General features: G+C 44.8%; 1 protein-coding gene across 1 annotated transcript in view; it reads right to left on the bottom strand.

Annotated features, from left to right (window-relative positions):
• grin2aa (glutamate receptor, ionotropic, N-methyl D-aspartate 2A, a) overlaps positions 1-27,077 on the bottom strand; it is a 304,667-nt gene that overhangs the window by 57,085 nt on the left and 220,505 nt on the right. The window contains exons 3-4 of the mRNA XM_071391068.1: positions 22,089-22,260; positions 20,070-20,223 (exon numbers count right to left, since the gene is read on the bottom strand). Of these exons, the coding sequence (XP_071247169.1) occupies positions 20,070-20,223; positions 22,089-22,260 (326 nt within the window). The remainder of the gene's footprint in view (positions 1-20,069; positions 20,224-22,088; positions 22,261-27,077) is intronic.

The following is a 27,077-nucleotide window of genomic DNA, read 5'->3' as shown; positions in this document are numbered from 1 at the left end:
TAGTGGAACAACACAATCTGTCAGGTAGTGGAACAACACAATCTGTCAGGTAGTGGAACAACACAATCTGTCAGGTGGTGGAACAACACAATCTGTCAGGTAGTGGAACAACACAATCTGTCAGGTAGTGGAACAACACAATCTGTCAGGTGGTGGAACAACACAATCTGTCAGGTAGTGGAACAACACAATCTGTCAGGTGGAACAACACAATCTGTCAGGTAGTGGAACAACACAATCTGTCAGGTAGTGGAACAACACAATCTGTCAGGTAGTGGAACAACACAATCTGTCAGGTGGTGGAACAACACCATCTGTCAGGTGGAACAACACAATCTGTCAGGTGGTGGAACAACACAATCTGTCAGGTGGTGGAACAACACAATCTGTCAGGTGGAACAACACAATCTGTCAGGTAGTGGAACAACACAATCTGTCAGGTAGTGGAACAACACAATCTGTCAGGTAGTGGAACAACACAATCTGTCAGGTGGAACAACACAATCTGTCAGGTGGTGGAACAACACAATCTGTCAGGTAGTGGAACAACACAATCTGTCAGGTAGTGGAACAACACAATCTGTCAGGTAGTGGAACAACACAATCTGTCAGGTAGTGGAACAACACAATCTGTCAGGTAGTGGAACAACACAATCTGTCAAGTAGTGGAACAACACAATCTGTCAGGTAGTGGAACAACACAATCTGTCAGGTAGTGGAACAACACAATCTGTCAGGTGGTGGAACAACACAATCTGTCAGGTGGTGGAACAACACAATCTGTCAGGTGGTGGAACAACACAATCTGTCAGGTAGTGGAACAACACAATCTGTCAGGTAGTGGAACAACACAATCTGTCAGGTAGTGGAACAACACAATCTGTCAGGTAGTGGAACAACACAATCTGTCAGGTAGTGGAACAACACAATCTGTCAGGTAGTGGAACAACACAATCTGTCAGGTGGAACAACACAATCTGTCAGGTGGAACAACACAATCTGTCAGGTGGTGGAACAACACAATCTGTCAGGTAGTGGAACAACACAATCTGTCAGGTAGTGGAACAACACAATCTGTCAGGTGGAACAACACAATCTGTCAGGTAGTGGAACAACACAATCTGTCAGGTAGTGGAACAACACAATCTGTCAGGTGGAACAACACAATCTGTCAGGTGGAACAACACAATCTGTCAGGTGGTGGAACAACACAATCTGTCAGGTAGTGGAACAACACAATCTGTCAGGTAGTGGAACAACACAATCTGTCAGGTGGAACAACACAATCTGTCAGGTAGTGGAACAACACAATCTGTCAGGTAGTGGAACAACACAATCTGTCAGGTGGTGGAACAACACAATCTGTCAGGTAGTGGAACAACGCAATCTGTCAGGTAGTGGAACAACACAATCTGTCAGGTGGAACAACACAATCTGTCAGGTAGTGGAACAACACAATCTGTCAGGTAGTGGAACAACACAATCTGTCAGGTAGTGGAACAACACAATCTGTCAGGTAGTGGAACAACACAATCTGTCAGGTGGAACAACACAATCTGTCAGGTGGTGGAACAACACAATCTGTCAGGTAGTGGAACAACACAATCTGTCAGGTAGTGGAACAACACAATCTGTCAGGTAGTGGAACAACACAATCTGTCAGGTAGTGGAACAACACAATCTGTCAGGTGGAACAACACAATCTGTCAGGTGGTGGAACAACACAATCTGTCAGGTAGTGGAACAACACAATCTGTCAGGTAGTGGAACAACACAATCTGTCAGGTAGTGGAACAACACAATCTGTCAGGTGGAACAACACAATCTGTCAGGTGGAACAACACAATCTGTCAGGTAGTGGAACAACACAATCTGTCAGGTGGAACAACACAATCTGTCAGGTGGAACAACACAATCTGTCAAGTAGTGGAACAACACAATCTGTCAGGTAGTGGAACAACACAATCTGTCAGGTGGTGGAACAACACAATCTGTCAGGTGGTGGAACAACACAATCTGTCAGGTAGTGGAACAACACAATCTGTCAGGTGGAACAACACAATCTGTCAGGTGGTGGAACAACACAATCTGTCAGGTAGTGGAACAACACAATCTGTCAGGTAGTGGAACAACACAATCTGTCAGGTAGTGGAACAACACAATCTGTCAGGTGGTGGAACAACACAATCTGTCAGGTAGTGGAACAACGCAATCTGTCAGGTAGTGGAACAACACAATCTGTCAGGTGGAACAACACAATCTGTCAGGTAGTGGAACAACACAATCTGTCAGGTAGTGGAACAACACAATCTGTCAGGTAGTGGAACAACACAATCTGTCAGGTAGTGGAACAACACAATCTGTCAGGTAGTGGAACAACACAATCTGTCAGGTGGTGGAACAACACAATCTGTCAGGTAGTGGAACAACACAATCTGTCAGGTAGTGGAACAACACAATCTGTCAGGTAGTGGAACAACACAATCTGTCAGGTAGTGGAACAACACAATCTGTCAGGTGGAACAACACAATCTGTCAGGTGGTGGAACAACACAATCTGTCAGGTAGTGGAACAACACAATCTGTCAGGTAGTGGAACAACACAATCTGTCAGGTAGTGGAACAACACAATCTGTCAGGTGGAACAACACAATCTGTCAGGTGGAACAACACAATCTGTCAGGTAGTGGAACAACACAATCTGTCAGGTGGAACAACACAATCTGTCAGGTGGAACAACACAATCTGTCAAGTAGTGGAACAACACAATCTGTCAGGTAGTGGAACAACACAATCTGTCAGGTGGTGGAACAACACAATCTGTCAGGTGGTGGAACAACACAATCTGTCAGGTAGTGGAACAACACAATCTGTCAGGTGGAACAACACAATCTGTCAGGTGGTGGAACAACACAATCTGTCAGGTAGTGGAACAACACAATCTGTCAGGTGGTGGAACAACACAAACTGTCAGGTGGAACAACACAATCTGTCAGGTGGAACAACACAATCTGTCAGGTAGTGGAACAACACAATCTGTCAGGTAGTGGAACAACACAATCTGTCAGGTGGAACAACACAATCTGTCAGGTAGTGGAACAACACAATCTGTCAGGTGGAACAACACAATCTGTCAGGTAGTGGAACAACACAATCTGTCAGGTGGAACAACACAATCTGTCAGGTGGAACAACACAATCTGTCAGGTGGTGGAACAACACAATCTGTCAGGTAGTGGAACAACACAATCTGTCAGGTAGTGGAACAACACAATCTGTCAGGTGGAACAACACAATCTGTCAGGTAGTGGAACAACACAATCTGTCAGGTAGTGGAACAACACAATCTGTCAGGTGGTGGAACAACACAATCTGTCAGGTAGTGGAACAACGCAATCTGTCAGGTAGTGGAACAACACAATCTGTCAGGTGGAACAACACAATCTGTCAGGTAGTGGAACAACACAATCTGTCAGGTAGTGGAACAACACAATATGTCAGGTAGTGGAACAACACAATCTGTCAGGTAGTGGAACAACACAATCTGTCAGGTGGAACAACACAATCTGTCAGGTGGTGGAACAACACAATCTGTCAGGTAGTGGAACAACACAATCTGTCAGGTAGTGGAACAACACAATCTGTCAGGTAGTGGAACAACACAATCTGTCAGGTAGTGGAACAACACAATCTGTCAGGTGGAACAACACAATCTGTCAGGTGGTGGAACAACACAATCTGTCAGGTAGTGGAACAACACAATCTGTCAGGTAGTGGAACAACACAATCTGTCAGGTAGTGGAACAACACAATCTGTCAGGTGGAACAACACAATCTGTCAGGTGGAACAACACAATCTGTCAGGTAGTGGAACAACACAATCTGTCAGGTGGAACAACACAATCTGTCAGGTGGAACAACACAATCTGTCAAGTAGTGGAACAACACAATCTGTCAGGTAGTGGAACAACACAATCTGTCAGGTGGTGGAACAACACAATCTGTCAGGTGGTGGAACAACACAATCTGTCAGGTAGTGGAACAACACAATCTGTCAGGTGGAACAACACAATCTGTCAGGTGGTGGAACAACACAATCTGTCAGGTAGTGGAACAACACAATCTGTCAGGTGGTGGAACAACACAAACTGTCAGGTGGAACAACACAATCTGTCAGGTGGAACAACACAATCTGTCAGGTAGTGGAACAACACAATCTGTCAGGTAGTGGAACAACACAATCTGTCAGGTGGAACAACACAATCTGTCAGGTAGTGGAACAACACAATCTGTCAGGTGGAACAACACAATCTGTCAGGTAGTGGAACAACACAATCTGTCAGGTGGAACAACACAATCTGTCAGGTAGTGGAACAACACAATCTGTCAGGTGGAACAACACAATCTGTCAGGTGGAACAACACAATCTGTCAGGTAGTAGAACAACACAATCTGTCAGGTGGAACAACACAATCTGTCAGGTAGTGGAACAACACAATCTGTCAGGTGGAACAACACAATCTGTCAGGTGGAACAACACAATCTGTCAGGTGGTGGAACAACACAATCTGTCAGGTAGTGGAACAACACAATCTGTCAGGTGGTGGAACAACACAATCTGTCAGGTAGTGGAACAACACAATCTGTCAGGTAGTGGAACAACACAATCTGTCAGGTAGTGGAACAACACAATCTGTCAGGTAGTGGAACAACACAATCTGTCAGGTAGTGGAACAACACAATCTGTCAGGTGGTGGAACAACACAAACTGTCAGGTGGAACAACACAATCTGTCAGGTGGAACAACACAATCTGTCAGGTAGTGGAACAACACAATCTGTCAGGTAGTGGAACAACACAATCTGTCAGGTAGTGGAACAACACAATCTGTCAGGTAGTGGAACAACACAATCTGTCAGGTGGAACAACACAATCTGTCAGGTAGTGGAACAACACAATCTGTCAGGTGGAACAACACAATCTGTCAGGTAGTGGAACAACACAATCTGTCAGGTGGAACAACACAATCTGTCAGGTGGAACAACACAATCTGTCAGGTAGTGGAACAACACAATCTGTCAGGTGGAACAACACAATCTGTCAGGTAGTGGAACAACACAATCTGTCAGGTGGAACAACACAATCTGTCAGGTAGTAGAACAACACAATCTGTCAGGTGGTGGAACAACACAATCTGTCAGGTAGTGGAACAACACAATCTATCAGGTGGAACAACACAATCTGTCAGGTAGTGGAACAACACAATATGTCAGGTGGAACAACACAATCTGTCAGGTAGTAGAACAACACAATCTGTCAGGTGGAACAACACAATCTGTCAGGTAGTGGAACAACACAATCTGTCAGGTGGAACAACACAATCTGTCAGGTAGTGGAACAACACAATCTGTCAGGTAGTGGAACAACACAATCTGTCAGGTGGAACAACACAATCTGTCAGGTGGTGGAACAACACAATCTGTCAGGTGGAACAACACAATCTGTCAGGTGGTGGAACAACACAATCTGTCAGGTGGAACAACACAATCTGTCAGGTAGTGGAACAACACAATCTGTCAGGTGGAACAACACAATCTGTCAGGTGGTGGAACAACACAATCTGTCAGGTAGTGGAACAACACAATCTGTCAGGTAGTGGAACAACACAATCTGTCAGGTGGAACAACACAATCTGTCAGGTGGTGGAACAACACAATCTGTCAGGTAGTGGAACAACACAATCTGTCAGGTGGAACAACACAATCTGTCAGGTAGTGTAACAACACAATCTGTCAGGTAGTGGAACAACACAATCTGTCAGGTAGTGGAACAACACAATCTGTCAGGTGGTGGAACAACACAATCTGTCAGGTAGTGGAACAACACAATCTGTCAGGTAGTGGAACAACACAATCTGTCAGGTAGTGTAACAACACAATCTGTCAGGTAGTGGAACAACACAATCGGTCAGGTAGTGGAACAACACAATCTGTCAGGTAGTGGAACAACACAATCTGTCAGGTAGTGGAACAACACAATCTGTCAGGTGGAACAACACAATCTGTCAGGTAGTGGAACAACACAATCTGTCAGGTGGAACAACACAATCTGTCAGGTAGTGGAACAACACAATCTGTCAGGTAGTGGTACAACACAATCTGTCAGGTAGTGGAACAACACAATCTGTCAGGTAGTGGAACAACACAATCTGTCAGGTGGAAAACACAATCTGTCAGGTAGTGGAACAACACAATCTGTCAGGTGGAACAACACAATCTGTCAAGTAGTGGAACAACACAATCTGTCAGGTAGTGGAACAACACAATCTGTCAGGTAGTGGAACAACACAATCTGTCAGGTAGTGGAACAACACAATCTGTCAGGTAGTGGAACAACACAATCTGTCAGGTGGTGGAACAACACAATCTGTCAGGTGGTGGAACAACACAATCTGTCAGGTGGTGGAACAACACAATCTGTCAGGTAGTGGAACAACACAATCTGTCAGGTGGTGGAACAACACAATCTGTCAGGCAGTGGAACAACACAATCTGTCAGGTGGAACAACACAATCTGTCAGGTAGTGGAACAACACAATCTGGCAGGTAGTGGAACAACACATTCTGTCAGGTGGTGGAACAACACAATCTGTCAGGTGGAACAACACAATCTGTCAGGTGGTGGAACAACACAATCTGTCAGGTAGTGGAACAACACAATCTGTCAGGTAGTGGAACAACACAATCTGTCAGGTAGTGGAACAACACAATCTGTCAGGTAGTGGAACAACACAATCTGTCAGGTGGAACAACACAATCTGTCAGGTGGAACAACACAATCTGTCAGGTAGTGGAACAACACAATCTGTCAGGTGGAACAACACAATCTGTCAGGTAGTGGAACAACACAATCTGTCAGGTGGTGGAACAACACAATCTGTCAGGTAGTGGAACAACACAATCTGTCAGGTGGAACAACACAATCTGTCAGGTAGTGGAACAACACAATCTGTCAGGTAGTGGAACAACACAATCTGTCAGGTAGTGGAACAACACAATCTGTCAGGTGGTGGAACAACACCATCTGTCAGGTGGAACAACACAATCTGTCAGGTGGTGGAACAACACAATCTGTCAGGTGGTGGAACAACACAATCTGTCAGGTGGAACAACACAATCTGTCAGGTGGAACAACACAATCTGTCAGGTAGTGGAACAACACAATCTGTCAGGTAGTGGAACAACACAATCTGTCAGGTGGAACAACACAATCTGTCAGGTGGTGGAACAACACAATCTGTCAGGTAGTGGAACAACACAATCTGTCAGGTAGTGGAACAACACAATCTGTCAGGTAGTGGAACAACACAATCTGTCAGGTAGTGGAACAACACAATCTGTCAGGTAGTGGAACAACACAATCTGTCAGGTAGTGGAACAACACAATCTGTCAAGTAGTGGAACAACACAATCTGTCAGGTAGTGGAACAACACAATCTGTCAGGTAGTGGAACAACACAATCTGTCAGGTGGTGGAACAACACAATCTGTCAGGTGGTGGAACAACACAATCTGTCAGGTGGTGGAACAACACAATCTGTCAGGTAGTGGAACAACACAATCTGTCAGGTAGTGGAACAACACAATCTGTCAGGTAGTGGAACAACACAATCTGTCAGGTAGTGGAACAACACAATCTGTCAGGTAGTGGAACAACACAATCTGTCAGGTAGTGGAACAACACAATCTGTCAGGTGGAACAACACAATCTGTCAGGTGGAACAACACAATCTGTCAGGTGGTGGAACAACACAATCTGTCAGGTAGTGGAACAACACAATCTGTCAGGTAGTGGAACAACACAATCTGTCAGGTGGAACAACACAATCTGTCAGGTAGTGGAACAACACAATCTGTCAGGTAGTGGAACAACACAATCTGTCAGGTGGTGGAACAACACAATCTGTCAGGTAGTGGAACAACGCAATCTGTCAGGTAGTGGAACAACACAATCTGTCAGGTGGAACAACACAATCTGTCAGGTAGTGGAACAACACAATCTGTCAGGTAGTGGAACAACACAATCTGTCAGGTAGTGGAACAACACAATCTGTCAGGTAGTGGAACAACACAATCTGTCAGGTGGAACAACACAATCTGTCAGGTGGTGGAACAACACAATCTGTCAGGTAGTGGAACAACACAATCTGTCAGGTAGTGGAACAACACAATCTGTCAGGTAGTGGAACAACACAATCTGTCAGGTGGAACAACACAATCTGTCAGGTGGAACAACACAATCTGTCAGGTGGTGGAACAACACAATCTGTCAGGTAGTGGAACAACACAATCTGTCAGGTAGTGGAACAACACAATCTGTCAGGTAGTGGAACAACACAATCTGTCAGGTGGAACAACACAATCTGTCAGGTGGAACAACACAATCTGTCAGGTAGTGGAACAACACAATCTGTCAGGTGGAACAACACAATCTGTCAGGTGGAACAACACAATCTGTCAAGTAGTGGAACAACACAATCTGTCAGGTAGTGGAACAACACAATCTGTCAGGTGGTGGAACAACACAATCTGTCAGGTGGTGGAACAACACAATCTGTCAGGTAGTGGAACAACACAATCTGTCAGGTGGAACAACACAATCTGTCAGGTGGTGGAACAACACAATCTGTCAGGTAGTGGAACAACACAATCTGTCAGGTGGTGGAACAACACAAACTGTCAGGTGGAACAACACAATCTGTCAGGTGGAACAACACAATCTGTCAGGTAGTGGAACAACACAATCTGTCAGGTAGTGGAACAACACAATCTGTCAGGTGGAACAACACAATCTGTCAGGTAGTGGAACAACACAATCTGTCAGGTGGAACAACACAATCTGTCAGGTAGTGGAACAACACAATCTGTCAGGTAGTGGTACAACACAATCTGTCAGGTAGTGGAACAACACAATCTGTCAGGTAGTGGAACAACACAATCTGTCAGGTGGAAAACACAATCTGTCAGGTAGTGGAACAACACAATCTGTCAGGTGGAACAACACAATCTGTCAAGTAGTGGAACAACACAATCTGTCAGGTAGTGGAACAACACAATCTGTCAGGTAGTGGAACAACACAATCTGTCAGGTAGTGGAACAACACAATCTGTCAGGTAGTGGAACAACACAATCTGTCAGGTGGTGGAACAACACAATCTGTCAGGTGGTGGAACAACACAATCTGTCAGGTGGTGGAACAACACAATCTGTCAGGTAGTGGAACAACACAATCTGTCAGGTGGTGGAACAACACAATCTGTCAGGCAGTGGAACAACACAATCTGTCAGGTGGAACAACACAATCTGTCAGGTAGTGGAACAACACAATCTGGCAGGTAGTGGAACAACACATTCTGTCAGGTGGTGGAACAACACAATCTGTCAGGTGGAACAACACAATCTGTCAGGTGGTGGAACAACACAATCTGTCAGGTAGTGGAACAACACAATCTGTCAGGTAGTGGAACAACACAATCTGTCAGGTAGTGGAACAACACAATCTGTCAGGTAGTGGAACAACACAATCTGTCAGGTGGAACAACACAATCTGTCAGGTGGAACAACACAATCTGTCAGGTAGTGGAACAACACAATCTGTCAGGTGGAACAACACAATCTGTCAGGTAGTGGAACAACACAATCTGTCAGGTGGTGGAACAACACAATCTGTCAGGTAGTGGAACAACACAATCTGTCAGGTGGAACAACACAATCTGTCAGGTAGTGGAACAACACAATCTGTCAGGTAGTGGAACAACACAATCTGTCAGGTAGTGGAACAACACAATCTGTCAGGTGGTGGAACAACACCATCTGTCAGGTGGAACAACACAATCTGTCAGGTGGTGGAACAACACAATCTGTCAGGTGGTGGAACAACACAATCTGTCAGGTGGAACAACACAATCTGTCAGGTGGAACAACACAATCTGTCAGGTAGTGGAACAACACAATCTGTCAGGTAGTGGAACAACACAATCTGTCAGGTGGAACAACACAATCTGTCAGGTGGTGGAACAACACAATCTGTCAGGTAGTGGAACAACACAATCTGTCAGGTAGTGGAACAACACAATCTGTCAGGTAGTGGAACAACACAATCTGTCAGGTAGTGGAACAACACAATCTGTCAGGTAGTGGAACAACACAATCTGTCAGGTAGTGGAACAACACAATCTGTCAAGTAGTGGAACAACACAATCTGTCAGGTAGTGGAACAACACAATCTGTCAGGTAGTGGAACAACACAATCTGTCAGGTGGTGGAACAACACAATCTGTCAGGTGGTGGAACAACACAATCTGTCAGGTGGTGGAACAACACAATCTGTCAGGTAGTGGAACAACACAATCTGTCAGGTAGTGGAACAACACAATCTGTCAGGTAGTGGAACAACACAATCTGTCAGGTAGTGGAACAACACAATCTGTCAGGTAGTGGAACAACACAATCTGTCAGGTAGTGGAACAACACAATCTGTCAGGTGGAACAACACAATCTGTCAGGTGGAACAACACAATCTGTCAGGTGGTGGAACAACACAATCTGTCAGGTAGTGGAACAACACAATCTGTCAGGTAGTGGAACAACACAATCTGTCAGGTGGAACAACACAATCTGTCAGGTAGTGGAACAACACAATCTGTCAGGTAGTGGAACAACACAATCTGTCAGGTGGTGGAACAACACAATCTGTCAGGTAGTGGAACAACGCAATCTGTCAGGTAGTGGAACAACACAATCTGTCAGGTGGAACAACACAATCTGTCAGGTAGTGGAACAACACAATCTGTCAGGTAGTGGAACAACACAATCTGTCAGGTAGTGGAACAACACAATCTGTCAGGTAGTGGAACAACACAATCTGTCAGGTGGAACAACACAATCTGTCAGGTGGTGGAACAACACAATCTGTCAGGTAGTGGAACAACACAATCTGTCAGGTAGTGGAACAACACAATCTGTCAGGTAGTGGAACAACACAATCTGTCAGGTGGAACAACACAATCTGTCAGGTGGAACAACACAATCTGTCAGGTGGTGGAACAACACAATCTGTCAGGTAGTGGAACAACACAATCTGTCAGGTAGTGGAACAACACAATCTGTCAGGTAGTGGAACAACACAATCTGTCAGGTGGAACAACACAATCTGTCAGGTGGAACAACACAATCTGTCAGGTAGTGGAACAACACAATCTGTCAGGTGGAACAACACAATCTGTCAGGTGGAACAACACAATCTGTCAAGTAGTGGAACAACACAATCTGTCAGGTAGTGGAACAACACAATCTGTCAGGTGGTGGAACAACACAATCTGTCAGGTGGTGGAACAACACAATCTGTCAGGTAGTGGAACAACACAATCTGTCAGGTGGAACAACACAATCTGTCAGGTGGTGGAACAACACAATCTGTCAGGTAGTGGAACAACACAATCTGTCAGGTGGTGGAACAACACAAACTGTCAGGTGGAACAACACAATCTGTCAGGTGGAACAACACAATCTGTCAGGTAGTGGAACAACACAATCTGTCAGGTAGTGGAACAACACAATCTGTCAGGTGGAACAACACAATCTGTCAGGTAGTGGAACAACACAATCTGTCAGGTGGAACAACACAATCTGTCAGGTAGTGGAACAACACAATCTGTCAGGTGGAACAACACAATCTGTCAGGTAGTGGAACAACACAATCTGTCAGGTGGAACAACACAATCTGTCAGGTGGAACAACACAATCTGTCAGGTAGTAGAACAACACAATCTGTCAGGTGGAACAACACAATCTGTCAGGTAGTGGAACAACACAATCTGTCAGGTGGAACAACACAATCTGTCAGGTGGAACAACACAATCTGTCAGGTGGTGGAACAACACAATCTGTCAGGTAGTGGAACAACACAATCTGTCAGGTGGTGGAACAACACAATCTGTCAGGTAGTGGAACAACACAATCTGTCAGGTAGTGGAACAACACAATCTGTCAGGTAGTGGAACAACACAATCTGTCAGGTAGTGGAACAACACAATCTGTCAGGTAGTGGAACAACACAATCTGTCAGGTGGTGGAACAACACAAACTGTCAGGTGGAACAACACAATCTGTCAGGTGGAACAACACAATCTGTCAGGTAGTGGAACAACACAATCTGTCAGGTAGTGGAACAACACAATCTGTCAGGTAGTGGAACAACACAATCTGTCAGGTAGTGGAACAACACAATCTGTCAGGTGGAACAACACAATCTGTCAGGTAGTGGAACAACACAATCTGTCAGGTGGAACAACACAATCTGTCAGGTAGTGGAACAACACAATCTGTCAGGTGGAACAACACAATCTGTCAGGTGGAACAACACAATCTGTCAGGTAGTAGAACAACACAATCTGTCAGGTGGAACAACACAATCTGTCAGGTAGTGGAACAACACAATCTGTCTGGTGGAACAACACAATCTGTCAGGTAGTAGAACAACACAATCTGTCAGGTGGTGGAACAACACAATCTGTCAGGTAGTGGAACAACACAATCTGTCAGGTGGAACAACACAATCTGTCAGGTAGTGGAACAACACAATATGTCAGGTGGAACAACACAATCTGTCAGGTAGTAGAACAACACAATCTGTCAGGTGGAACAACACAATCTGTCAGGTAGTGGAACAACACAATCTGTCAGGTGGAACAACACAATCTGTCAGGTAGTGGAACAACACAATCTGTCAGGTAGTGGAACAACACAATCTGTCAGGTGGAACAACACAATCTGTCAGGTGGTGGAACAACACAATCTGTCAGGTGGAACAACACAATCTGTCAGGTGGTGGAACAACACAATCTGTCAGGTGGAACAACCCAATCTGTCAGGTAGTGGAACAACACAATCTGTCAGGTGGAACAACACAATCTGTCAGGTGGTGGAACAACACAATCTGTCAGGTAGTGGAACAACACAATCTGTCAGGTGGAACAACACAATCTGTCAGGTGGTGGAACAACACAATCTGTCAGGTGGTGGAAAAACACAATCTGTCAGGTGGAACAACACAATCTGTCAGGTAGTGGAACAACACAATCTGTCAGGTAGTGGAACAACACAATCTGCCAGGTGGAACAACACAATCTGTCAGGTGGTGGAACAACACAATCTGTCAGGTGGAACAACACAATCTGTCAGGTGGTGGAACAACACAATCTGTCAGGTGGAACAACACAATCTGTCAGGTAGTGGAACAACACAATCTGTCAGGTGGAACAACACAATCTGTCAGGTGGTGGAACAACACAATCTGTCAGGTGGAACAACACAATCTGTCAGGTGGTGGAACAACACAATCTGTCAGGTGGAACAACACAATCTGTCAGGTAGTGGAACAACACAATCTGTCAGGTGGAACAACACAATCTGTCAGGTGGTGGAACAACACAATCTGTCAGGTAGTGGAACAACACAATCTGTCAGGTGGAACAACACAATCTGTCAGGTGGTGGAACAACACAATCTGTCAGGTGGTGGAAAAACACAATCTGTCAGGTGGTGGAACAACACAATCTGTCAGGTGGAACAACACAATCTGTCAGGTAGTGGAACAACACAATCTGTCAGGTAGTGGAACAACACAATCTGCCAGGTGGAAGAACACAATCTGTCAGGTGGTGGAACAACACAATCTGTCAGGTGGAACAACACAATCTGTCAGGTTGTGGAACAACACAATCTGTCAGGTGGAACAACACAATCTGTCAGGTAGTGGAACAACACAATCTGTCAGGTGGAACAACACAATCTGTCAGGTAGTGGAACAACACAATCTGTCAGGTAGTGGAACAACACAATCTGTCAGGTGGAACAACACAATCTGTCAGGTGGTGGAACAACACAATCTGTCAGGTAGTGGAACAACACAATCTGTCAGGTAGTGGAACAACACAATCTGTCAGGTAGTGGAACAACACAATCTGTCAGGTGGTGGAACAACACAATCTGTCAGGTAGTGGAACAACACAATCTGTCAGGTAGTGGAACAACACAATCTGTCAGGTGGAACAACACAATCTGTCAGGTGGTGGAACAACACAATCTGTCAGGTAGTGGAACAACACAATCTGTCAGGTAGTGTAACAACACAATCTGTCAGGTAGTGGAACAACACAATATGTCAGGTGGAACAACACAATCTGTCAGGTAGTAGAACAACACAATCTGTCAGGTGGAACAACACAATCTGTCAGGTAGTGGAACAACACAATCTGTCAGGTGGAACAACACAATCTGTCAGGTAGTGGAACAACACAATCTGTCAGGTAGTGGAACAACACAATCTGTCAGGTGGAACAACACAATCTGTCAGGTAGTGGAACAACACAATCTGTCAGGTAGTGGAACAACACAATCTGTCAGGTAGTGGAACAACACAATCTGTCAAGTAGTGGAACAACACAATCTGTCAGGTAGTGGAACAACACAATCTGTCAGGTAGTGGAACGACACAATCTGTCAGGTGGTGGAACAACACAATCTGTCAGGTGGTGGAACAACACAATCTGTCAGGTGGTGGAACAAAACAATCTGTCAGGTAGTGGAACAACACAATCTGTCAGGTAGTGGAACAACACAATCTGTCAGGTAGTGGAACAACACAATCTGTCAGGTAGTGGAACAACACAATCTGTCAGGTAGTGGAACAACACAATCTGTCAGGTAGTGGAACAACACAATCTGTCAGGTGGAACAACACAATCTGTCAGGTGGAACAACACAATCTGTCAGGTGGTGGAACAACACAATCTGTCAGGTAGTGGAACAACACAATCTGTCAGGTAGTGGAACAACACAATCTGTCAGGTGGAACAACACAATCTGTCAGGTAGTGGAACAACACAATCTGTCAGGTAGTGGAACAACACAATCTGTCAGGTGGTGGAACAACACAATCTGTCAGGTAGTGGAACAACGCAATCTGTCAGGTAGTGGAACAACACAATCTGTCAGGTGGAACAACACAATCTGTCAGGTAGTGGAACAACACAATCTGTCAGGTAGTGGAACAACACAATCTGTCAGGTAGTGGAACAACACAATCTGTCAGGTAGTGGAACAACACAATCTGTCAGGTGGAACAACACAATCTGTCAGGTGGTGGAACAACACAATCTGTCAGGTAGTGGAACAACACAATCTGTCAGGTAGTGGAACAACACAATCTGTCAGGTAGTGGAACAACACAATCTGTCAGGTGGAACAACACAATCTGTCAGGTGGAACAACACAATCTGTCAGGTGGTGGAACAACACAATCTGTCAGGTAGTGGAACAACACAATCTGTCAGGTAGTGGAACAACACAATCTGTCAGGTAGTGGAACAACACAATCTGTCAGGTGGAACAACACAATCTGTCAGGTGGAACAACACAATCTGTCAGGTAGTGGAACAACACAATCTGTCAGGTGGAACAACACAATCTGTCAGGTGGAACAACACAATCTGTCAAGTAGTGGAACAACACAATCTGTCAGGTAGTGGAACAACACAATCTGTCAGGTGGTGGAACAACACAATCTGTCAGGTGGTGGAACAACACAATCTGTCAGGTAGTGGAACAACACAATCTGTCAGGTGGAACAACACAATCTGTCAGGTGGTGGAACAACACAATCTGTCAGGTAGTGGAACAACACAATCTGTCAGGTGGTGGAACAACACAAACTGTCAGGTGGAACAACACAATCTGTCAGGTGGAACAACACAATCTGTCAGGTAGTGGAACAACACAATCTGTCAGGTAGTGGAACAACACAATCTGTCAGGTGGAACAACACAATCTGTCAGGTAGTGGAACAACACAATCTGTCAGGTGGAACAACACAATCTGTCAGGTAGTGGAACAACACAATCTGTCAGGTGGAACAACACAATCTGTCAGGTAGTGGAACAACACAATCTGTCAGGTGGAACAACACAATCTGTCAGGTGGAACAACACAATCTGTCAGGTAGTAGAACAACACAATCTGTCAGGTGGAACAACACAATCTGTCAGGTAGTGGAACAACACAATCTGTCAGGTAGTGGAACAACACAATCTGTCAGGTGGAACAACACAATCTGTCAGGTGGTGGAACAACACAATCTGTCAGGTGGAACAACACAATCTGTCAGGTAGTGGAACAACACAATCTGTCAGGTGGAACAACACAATCTGTCAGGTGGAACAACACAATCTGTCAGGTGGAACAACACAATCTGTCAGGTAGTAGAACAACACAATCTGTCAGGTGGAACAACACAATCTGTCAGGTAGTGGAACAACACAATCTGTCAGGTAGTGGAACAACACAATCTGTCAGGTGGAACAACACAATCTGTCAGGTGGTGGAACAACACAATCTGTCAGGTAGTGGAACAACACAATCTGTCAGGTGGTGGAACAACACAATCTGTCAGGTAGTGGAACAACACAATCTGTCAGGTAGTGGAACAACACAATCTGTCAGGTAGTGGAACAACACAATCTGTCAGGTAGTGGAACAACACAATCTGTCAGGTAGTGGAACAACACAATCTGTCAGGTGGTGGAACAACACAAACTGTCAGGTGGAACAACACAATCTGTCAGGTGGAACAACACAATCTGTCAGGTAGTGGAACAACACAATCTGTCAGGTAGTGGAACAACACAATCTGTCAGGTAGTGGAACAACACAATCTGTCAGGTAGTGGAACAACACAATCTGTCAGGTAGTGGAACAACACAATCTGTCAGGTAGTGGAACAACACAATCTGTCAGGTGGAACAACACAATCTGTCAGGTAGTGGAACAACACAATCTGTCAGGTGGAACAACACAATCTGTCAGGTGGAACAACACAATCTGTCAGGTAGTAGAACAACACAATCTGTCAGGTGGAACAACACAATCTGTCAGGTAGTGGAACAACACAATCTGTCTGGTGGAACAACACAATCTGTCAGGTAGTAGAACAACACAATCTGTCAGGTGGTGGAACAACACAATCTGTCAGGTAGTGGAACAACACAATCTGTCAGGTGGAACAACACAATCTGTCAGGTAGTGGAACAACACAATATGTCAGGTGGAACAACACAATCTGTCAGGTAGTAGAACAACACAATCTGTCAGGTGGAACAACACAATCTGTCAGGTAGTGGAACAACACAATCTGTCAGGTGGAACAACACAATCTGTCAGGTAGTGGAACAACACAATCTGTCAGGTAGTGGAACAACACAATCTGTCAGGTGGAACAACACAATCTGTCAGGTGGTGGAACAACACAATCTGTCAGGTGGAACAACACAATCTGTCAGGTGGTGGAACAACACAATCTGTCAGGTGGAACAACCCAATCTGTCAGGTAGTGGAACAACACAATCTGTCAGGTGGAACAACACAATCTGTCAGGTGGTGGAACAACACAATCTGTCAGGTAGTGGAACAACACAATCTGTCAGGTGGAACAACACAATCTGTCAGGTGGTGGAACAACACAATCTGTCAGGTGGTGGAAAAACACAATCTGTCAGGTGGTGGAACAACACAATCTGTCAGGTAGTGGAACAACACAATCTGCCAGGTGGAACAACACAATCTGTCAGGTGGTGGAACAACACAATCTGTCAGGTGGAACAACACAATCTGTCAGGTGGTGGAACAACACAATCTGTCAGGTGGAACAACACAATCTGTCAGGTAGTGGAACAACACAATCTGTCAGGTGGAACAACACAATCTGTCAGGTGGTGGAACAACACAATCTGTCAGGTGGAACAACACAATCTGTCAGGTGGTGGAACAACACAATCTGTCAGGTGGAACAACACAATCTGTCAGGTAGTGGAACAACACAATCTGTCAGGTGGAACAACACAATCTGTCAGGTGGTGGAACAACACAATCTGTCAGGTAGTGGAACAACACAATCTGTCAGGTGGAACAACACAATCTGTCAGGTGGTGGAACAACACAATCTGTCAGGTGGTGGAAAAACACAATCTGTCAGGTGGTGGAACAACACAATCTGTCAGGTGGAACAACACAATCTGTCAGGTAGTGGAACAACACAATCTGTCAGGTAGTGGAACAACACAATCTGCCAGGTGGAACAACACAATCTGTCAGGTGGTGGAACAACACAATCTGTCAGGTGGAACAACACAATCTGTCAGGTGGTGGAACAACACAATCTGTCAGGTGGAACAACACAATCTGTCAGGTAGTGGAACAACACAATCTGTCAGGTAGTGGAACAACACAATCTGTCAGGTAGTGGAACAACACAATCTGTCAGGTAGTGGAACAACACAATCTGTCAGGTGGAACAACACAATCTGTCAGGTGGTGGAACAACACAATCTGTCAGGTAGTGGAACAACACAATCTGTCAGGTAGTGGAACAACACAATCTGTCAGGTAGTGGAACAACACAATCTGTCAGGTGGTGGAACAACACAATCTGTCAGGTAGTGGAACAACACAATCTGTCAGGTAGTGGAACAACACAATCTGTCAGGTGGAACAACACAATCTGTCAGGTGGTGGAACAACACAATCTGTCAGGTAGTGGAACAACACAATCTGTCAGGTAGTGTAACAACACAATCTGTCAGGTAGTGGAACAACACAATATGTCAGGTGGAACAACACAATCTGTCAGGTAGTAGAACAACACAATCTGTCAGGTGGAACAACACAATCTGTCAGGTAGTGGAACAACACAATCTGTCAGGTGGAACAACACAATCTGTCAGGTAGTGGAACAACACAATCTGTCAGGTAGTGGAACAACACAATCTGTCAGGTGGAACAACACAATCTGTCAGGTGGTGGAACAACACAATCTGTCAGGTGGAACAACACAATCTGTCAGGTGGTGGAACAACACAATCTGTCAGGTGGAACAACACAATCTGTCAGGTAGTGGAACAACACAATCTGTCAGGTGGAACAACACAATCTGTCAGGTGGTGGAACAACACAATCTGTCAGGTAGTGGAACAACACAATCTGTCAGGTGGAACAACACAATCTGTCAGGTGGTGGAACAACACAATCTGTCAGGTGGTGGAAAAACACAATCTGTCAGGTGGTGGAACAACACAATCTGTCAGGTGGAACAACACAATCTGTCAGGTAGTGGAACAACACAATCTGTCAGGTAGTGGAACAACACAATCTGCCAGGTGGAACAACACAATCTGTCAGGTGGTGGAACAACACAATCTGTCAGGTGGAACAACACAATCTGTCAGGTGGTGGAACAACACAATCTGTCAGGTGGAACAACACAATCTGTCAGGTAGTGGAACAACACAATCTGTCAGGTGGAACAACACAATCTGTCAGGTAGTGGAACAACACAATCTGTCAGGTAGTGGAACAACACAATCTGTCAGGTGGAACAACACAATCTGTCAGGTGGTGGAACAACACAATCTGTCAGGTGGTGGAACAACACAATCTGTCAGGTAGTGGAACAACACAATCTGTCAGGTAGTGGAACAACACAATCTGTCAGGTGGTGGAACAACACAATCTGTCAGGTAGTGGAACAACACAATCTGTCAGGTAGTGGAACAACACAATCTGTCAGGTGGAACAACACAATCTGTCAGGTGGTGGAACAACACAATCTGTCAGGTAGTGGAACAACACAATCTGTCAGGTAGTGTAACAACACAATCTGTCAGGTAGTGGAACAACACAATCTGTCAGGTAGTGGAACAACACAATCTGTCAGGTAGTGGAACAACACAATCTGTCAGGTAGTGGAACAACACAATCTGTCAGGTAGTGGAACAACACAATCTGTCAGGTAGTGGAACAACACAATCTGTCAGGTAGTGGAACAACACAATCTGTCAGGTAGTGGAACAACACAGACACATACACACAACCCAAATCCCTCCAAAACACGGAGATGGTAACGGGAAACGGAGAGGGTAACGGGAAACGGAGAGGGTAACGGGAAACGGAGAGGGTTACCAAGAAAGGCGGACGGGGAGACGGTTCCATTGCTACGGGAAACCATGACGCTTATTCCAGTTTCCACGAACGGGACGGAGAAATCGATGACCTCAGAACGCTCCTCATTGATCGTCAGAGAGCCGACGGCCATGACAGCTTTCTTATAGACCACCTTGGAGGGAGGGATGGAGGGAAGGAGAGAGGGAGGAGGAAGGTGTTATTGTTGATGTCGTTGGTAAGAAGTCACCGCTGTATATTATGATGCTACAGTATATTGCTGAGACTAGCCTTTAGCCATTAGCTAAACACAGTAAAATGATACTACAGTATATTGCTGAGACTAGCCTTTAGCCATTAGCTAAACACAGTCAAATGATGCTACAGTATATTGATGAGACTAGCCTTTAGCCATTAGCTAAACACAGTAAAATGATGCTACAGTATATTGCTGAGACTAGCCTTTAGCCATTACCTAAACCCAGTAAAATGATACTCCAGTATATTGCTGAGACTAGCCTTTAGCCATTAGCTAAACACAGTAAAATGATACTACAGTATATTGCTGAGACTAGCCTTTAGCCATTAGCTAAACACAGTAAAATGATACTACAGTATATTGCTGAGACTAGCCTTTAGCCATTAGCTAAACACAGTAAAATGATACTACAGTATATTGCTGAGACTAGCCTTTAGCCATTAGCTAAACACAGTAAAATGATACTACAGTATATTGATGAGACTAGCCTTTAGCCATTAGCTAAACATAGTAAAATGATGCTACAGTATATTGCTGAGACTAGCCTTTAGCCATTACCTAAACCCAGTAAAATGATACTACAGTATATTGATAAGACTAGCCTTTAGCCATTAGCTAAACATAGTAAAATGATGCTACAGTATATTGCTGAGACTAGCCTTTAGCCATTAGCTAAACACAGTAAAATGATGCTACAGTATATTGCTGAGACTAGCCTTTAGCCATTAGCTAAACACAGTAAAATGATACTACAGTATATTGCTGAGACTAGCCTTTAGCCATTAACTAAACACAGTAAAATGATACTACAGTATATTGCTGAGACTAGCCTTTAGCCGTTAGCTAAACACAGTAAAATGATACTACAGTATATTGCTGAGACTAGCCTTTAGCCATTAGCTAAACACAGTAAAATGATACTACAGTATATTGCTGAGACTAGCCTTTAGCCATTAGCTAAACACAGTAAAATTATACTACAGTATATTGCTGAGACTAGCCTTTAGCCATTAGCTAAACACAGTAAAATGATACTACAGTATATTGCTGAGACTAGCCTTTAGCCATTAGCTAAACACAGTAAAATGATACTACAGTATATTGATGAGACTAGCCTTTAGCCATTAGCTAAACATAGTAAAATGATGCTACAGTATATTGCTGAGACTAGCCTTTAGCCATTAGCTAAACACAGTAAAATGATACTACAGTATATTGATGAGACTAGCCTTTAGCCATTAGCTAAACACAGTAAAATGATACTACAGTATATTGCTGAGACTAGCCTTTAGCCATTAGCTAAACACAGTAAAATTATCCTACAGTATATTGCTGAGACTAGCCTTTAGCCATTAGCTAAACACAGTAAAATGATACTACAGTATATTGCTGAGACTAGCCTTTAGCCATTAGCTAAACATAGTAAAATGATACTACAGTGTTTTGCTGAGACTAGCCTTTAGCCATTAGCTAAACACAGTAAAATGATACTACAGTATATTGCTGAGACTAGCCTTTAGCCATTAGCTAAACACAGTAAAATGATGCTACAGTATATTGCTGAGACTAGCCTTTAGCCATTAGCTAAACACAGTAAAATGATGCTACAGTATATTGATGAGACTAGCCTTTAGCCATTAGCTAAACACAGTAAAACGATACTCACTCCACTGCGTAAACTACGATGTTGTTATGAAACAGGACTAGAGTAAACTAATACTCACCTGTATGATATTATAACATATTATTATTATTATTATTATACAATATTAATCGCTCACCTCTCCCACCATCCCGTTCCAAACGTTGTTGATCTTCTTGCCATGTTTACCGTTGGTAACCAGGTAGAGATCGTAGGTGAACTTGACGTACTTCGCGATCTTCTTCAGGATGTCGATGCAGAATCCTTTACAGCACTTTTTGATGTAGATCCCGCCCGCCTCTGTAGTGTTGCTGTGGAAACATCAAAGAATGACATCTGTGATTGGCTGAAACTTTAATACTCCTTCAGTATATAGACATCTCCCAACACGGACACGTCATTGGCTGAAGATTTCAGAACCCCCCCCCCCCATGGACACGTCATTGGCTGAAGATTTCAGAACCCCCCCCATCATGGACACGTCATTGGCTTTAGAACCCCATTGGTTAAAACCGTTTTTATATGAACATCTGCCATTGGCTGAATTGTATAACCTCTTAAAATTGGATTGTGTCATTGGCTGACGACTTCAGAAATCCTCCTTTGTCACGGAATCAGAATCTTTAGTTTGAAGGAAGAGAAAGAGATTTGATCTCCATGTGATAACAGAAACAGGAAGGAAGATAGAGAGAAGGGGGATGGTGGGGGGAGATAGAGAGAAGGGGGATGGTGGGGGGAGATAGAGAGAAGGGGGATGGTGGGGGGAGATAGAGAGAAGGGGGATGGTGGGGGAGATAGAGAGAAGGGGGATGGTCGGGGGAGATAGAGAGAAGGGGGATGGTGGGGGGAGATAGAGGGAAGGGGGATGGTGGGGGGAGATAGAGAGAAGGGGGGTGGTGGGGGGGTGGTGGGGGGAGATAGAGAGAAGGGGGATGGTGGGGGAGATAGAGAGAAGGGGGATGGTGGGGGAGATAGAGAGAAGGGGGATGGTGGGGGAGATAGAGAGAAGGGGGATGGTGGGGGGAGATAGAGAGAAGGGGGGGTGGTGGGGGAGATAGAGAGAAGGGGGATGGTGGGGGGAGATAGAGAGAAGGGGGATGGTGGGGGGAGATAGAGAGAAGGGGGATGGTGGGGGGAGATAGAGAGAAGGGGGATGGTGGGGGAGATAGAGAGAAGGGGGGTGGTGGGGGAGATAGAGAGAAGGGGGATGGTGGGGGAGATAGAGAGAAGGGGGATGGTGGGGGGAGATAGAGAGAAGGGGGATGGTGGGGGGAGATAGAGAGAAGGGGGATGGTGGGGGGAGATAGAGAGAAGGGGGATGGTGGGGGGAGATAGAGAGAAGGGGGATGGTGGGGGGAGATAGAGAGAAGGGGGTTGATTAGAGTTGTTCTCCTTCCCCCTCCCCTCCACTCCTTCCCTCTCTCCTCTCCTCTCCTTCCCTCTCCTCTCCTCTCTCCCCCCCCCCTCCTTCCCTCTCCTCTCCTCTCCTACCCTCTCCTCTCCTTCCCTCTCCTCTCCTTCCCTCTCCTCTCCTCTCCTTCCCTCTCCTCTCCTTCCCTCTCCTCTCCTCTCTTTCCCCCCCTCCTTCCCTCTCCTCTCCTTCCCTCTCCTCTCCTTCCCTCTCCCCTCTCCTTCCCTCTCCCCTCCTCTCCTTCCCCCCCTCCTTCCCTCTCCTCTCCTTCTCTCTCCTCTCCTTCCCTCTCCCCTCCCCTCCTTCCCTCTCTCCTCTCCTCCGTGACAGTTCTCCATGTGTAATCACCCAGCCATCTGTGTGTGTGAATCTAACAGACAGCATTGTTCAGAAACAAACAAACACAAACCTGGGACCCTCATTTAACTTGTAGATATATTGTAATGAGGAAGAGATGTCCTTTAGCCGTCAAACTGAACAACTAACCACTAAAGTCCAAACAGCACTTTTATAAAAGTCACAACGTTCTCTACAACTAAGGGGCTCTGGGGACTAAAGTATCAGAAATCGAAGGGATGGTGAGGGGAGAGAGATAGAGAGAAAGGGTGGTGGTGGTGGGACAGAGAGAAAGAGAGAGATTAACAGAGAGACAAGGAGAGACAGAGAGACAGACGGAGAGAGAGAGAGAGAGAGAGAGAGAGAGAGAGAGAGAGAGAGAGACAGAGAGAGAGAGAGACGGAGAGAGAGAGAGAGAGAGAGAGAGACAGACGGAGAGAGAGAGAGAGAGAGAGAGAGAGAGAGAGAGAGAGAGAGAGAGAGAGAGAGAGAGAGAGAGAGAGACAGACGGAGAGAGAGAGAGAGAGAAAGAGAGAGAGAGAGAGAGAGAGAGAGAGAGAAGGGGGATGGACCACAGCAAAATCACAGTCTACTTGAACAGAGCAATACTCAATCATGAGGCATCAAAGCCAAAGGAACTGAGTAACATTAAGAAATGCTATAGATGGAAGGAATGCAGTTTGGAAACCTACCAAAAAACAATTAGGCAACAGCAAATTCAATCCCTTTTAGACAACTTCCTGGGTAAAACGTTCCACTGCAATAGTGAAGGTGTAAACTTGGCAGTAGAAAATCTTAACAGTATATTTGACCTCTCAGCTTCCCTATCAAATCTAAAAATCTCAAATAGAAAACCGAAGAAAATGAACAACAATGACGAATGGTTTGATAAAGAATGCAAAAATCTAAGAAATAAATTGAGAAACCTGTCCAACCAAAAACATAGAGACCCGGAAAACCTGAGTCTACGCCTTCACTATGGTGAATCACTAAAACAATACAGAAATACACTACGGAAAAAGAAGGAACAGCACGTCAGAAATCAGCTCAATGTAATTGAAGAATCCATAGACTCTAACCAATTCTGGGAAAATTGGAAAACACTAAACAAACAACAACACGAAGAATTATCTATCCAAAATGGAGATGTATGGGTAAACCACTTCTCCAATCTTTTTGGCTCTATAACAAAGAATAAAGAGCAAAAACATATACATGATCAAATACAAATCCTAGAATCAACTATTAAAGACTACCAGAACCCACTGGATTCTCCAATTACCTTGAATGAGTTACAGGACAAAATAAAAACCCTCCAACCCAAAAAGTCCTGTGGTGTTGATGGTATCCTTAATGAAATGATCAAATATACAGACAACAAATTCCAATTGGCTATATTAAAACTCCTTAACATCGTCCTTAGCTCTGGCATCTTCCCCAATATTTGGAACCAAGGACTGATCACCCCAATCCACAAAAGTGGAGACAAATTTGACCCCAATAACTACCGTGGAATATGCGTCAACAGTAACCTTGGGAAAATACTCTGCATTATCATTAACAGCAGACTCGTACATTTCCTCAATGAAAACAATGTACTGAGCAAATGTCAAATTGGCTTTTTACCAAATTACCGTACAACAGACCATGTATTCACCCTACACACCCTAATTGACAACCAAACAAACCAAAACAAAGGCAAAGTCTTCTCATGCTTTGTTGATTTCAAAAAAGCCTTCGACTCAATTTGGCATGAGGGTCTGCTATACAAATTGATGGAAAGTGGTGTTGGGGGTAAAACATACGACATCATAAAATCCATGTACACAAACAACAAGTGTGCGGTTAAAATTGGCAAAAAACACACACATTTCTTCACACAGGGTCGTGGGGTGAGACAGGGATGCAGCTTAAGCCCCACCCTCTTCAACATATACAGTGGGGAGAACAAGTATTTGATACACTGCCGATTTTGCAGGTTTTCCTACTTACAAAGCATGTAGAGGTCTGTATTTTTTATCATAGGTACACTTCAACTGTGAGAGACGGAATTTAAAACAAAAATCCAGAAAATCACATTGTATGATTTTTAAGTAATTAATTCGCATTTTATTGCATGACATAAGTATTTGATCACCTACCAACCAGTAAGAATTCCGGCTCTCACAGACCTGTTAGTTTTTCTTTAAGAAGCCCTCCTGTTCTCCACTCATTACCTGTATTAACTGCACCTGTTTGAACTCGTTACCTGTATAAAAGACACCTGTCCACCCACTCAATCAAACAGACTCCAACCTCTCCACAATGGCCAAGACCAGAGAGCTGTGTAAGGACATCAGGGATAAAATTGTAGACCTGCACAAGGCTGGGATGGGCTACAGGACAATAGGTAAGCAGCTTGGTGAGAAGGCAACAACTGTTGGCGCAATTATTAGAAAATGGAAGAAGTTCAAGATGACGGTCAATCACCCTCGGTCTGGGGCTCCATGCAAGATCTCACCTCGTGGGGGATCAATGATCATGAGGAAGGTGAGGGATCAGCCCAGAACTACACGGCAGGACCTGGTTAATGACCTGAAGAGAGCTGGGACCACAGTCTCAAAGAAAACCATTAGTAACACACTACGCCGTCATGGATTAAAATCCTGCAGCGCACGCAAGGTCCCCCTGCTCAAGCCAGCGCATGTCCAGGCCCGTCTGAAGTTTGCCAATGACCATCTGGATGATCCAGAGGAGGAATTGGAGAAGGTCATGTGGTCTGATGAGACAAAAATAGAGCTTTTTGGTCTAAACTCCACTCGCCGTGTTTGGAGGAAGAAGAAGGATTAGTACAACCCCAAGAACACCATCCTAACCGTGAAGCTTGGAGGTGGAAACATCATTCTTTGGGGATGCTTTTCTGCAAAGGGGACAGGATGACTGCACCGTATTGAGGGGAGGATGGATGGGGCCATGCATCGCGAGATCTTGGCCAACAACCTCCTTCCCTCAGTAAGAGCATTGAAGATAGGTCGTGGCTGTGTCTTCCAGCATGACAACGACCCGAAACACACAGCCAGGGCAACTAAGGAGTGGCTCCGTAAGAAGCATCTCAAGGTCCTGGAGTGGCCTAGCCAGTCTCCAGACCTGAACCCAATAGAAAATCTTTGGAGGGAGCTGAAAGTCCGTATTGCCCAGCGACAGCCCCGAAACCTGAAGGATCTGGAGAAGGTCTGTATGGAGGAGTGGGCCAAAATCCCTGCTGCAGTGTGTGCAAACCTGGTCAAGAACTACAGGAAACGTATGATCTCTGTAATTGCAAACAAAGGTTTCTGTACCAAATATTAAGTTCTGCTTTTCTGATGTATCAAATACTTATGTCATGCAATAAAATGCAAATGA

The sequence above is a fragment of the Salvelinus alpinus genome, chromosome 1 (assembly GCF_045679555.1).
Source record: "Salvelinus alpinus chromosome 1, SLU_Salpinus.1, whole genome shotgun sequence".
Lineage (NCBI taxonomy): Eukaryota > Metazoa > Chordata > Actinopteri > Salmoniformes > Salmonidae > Salvelinus > Salvelinus alpinus.
This window is presented reverse-complemented; position numbering and strand designations above follow the sequence as displayed.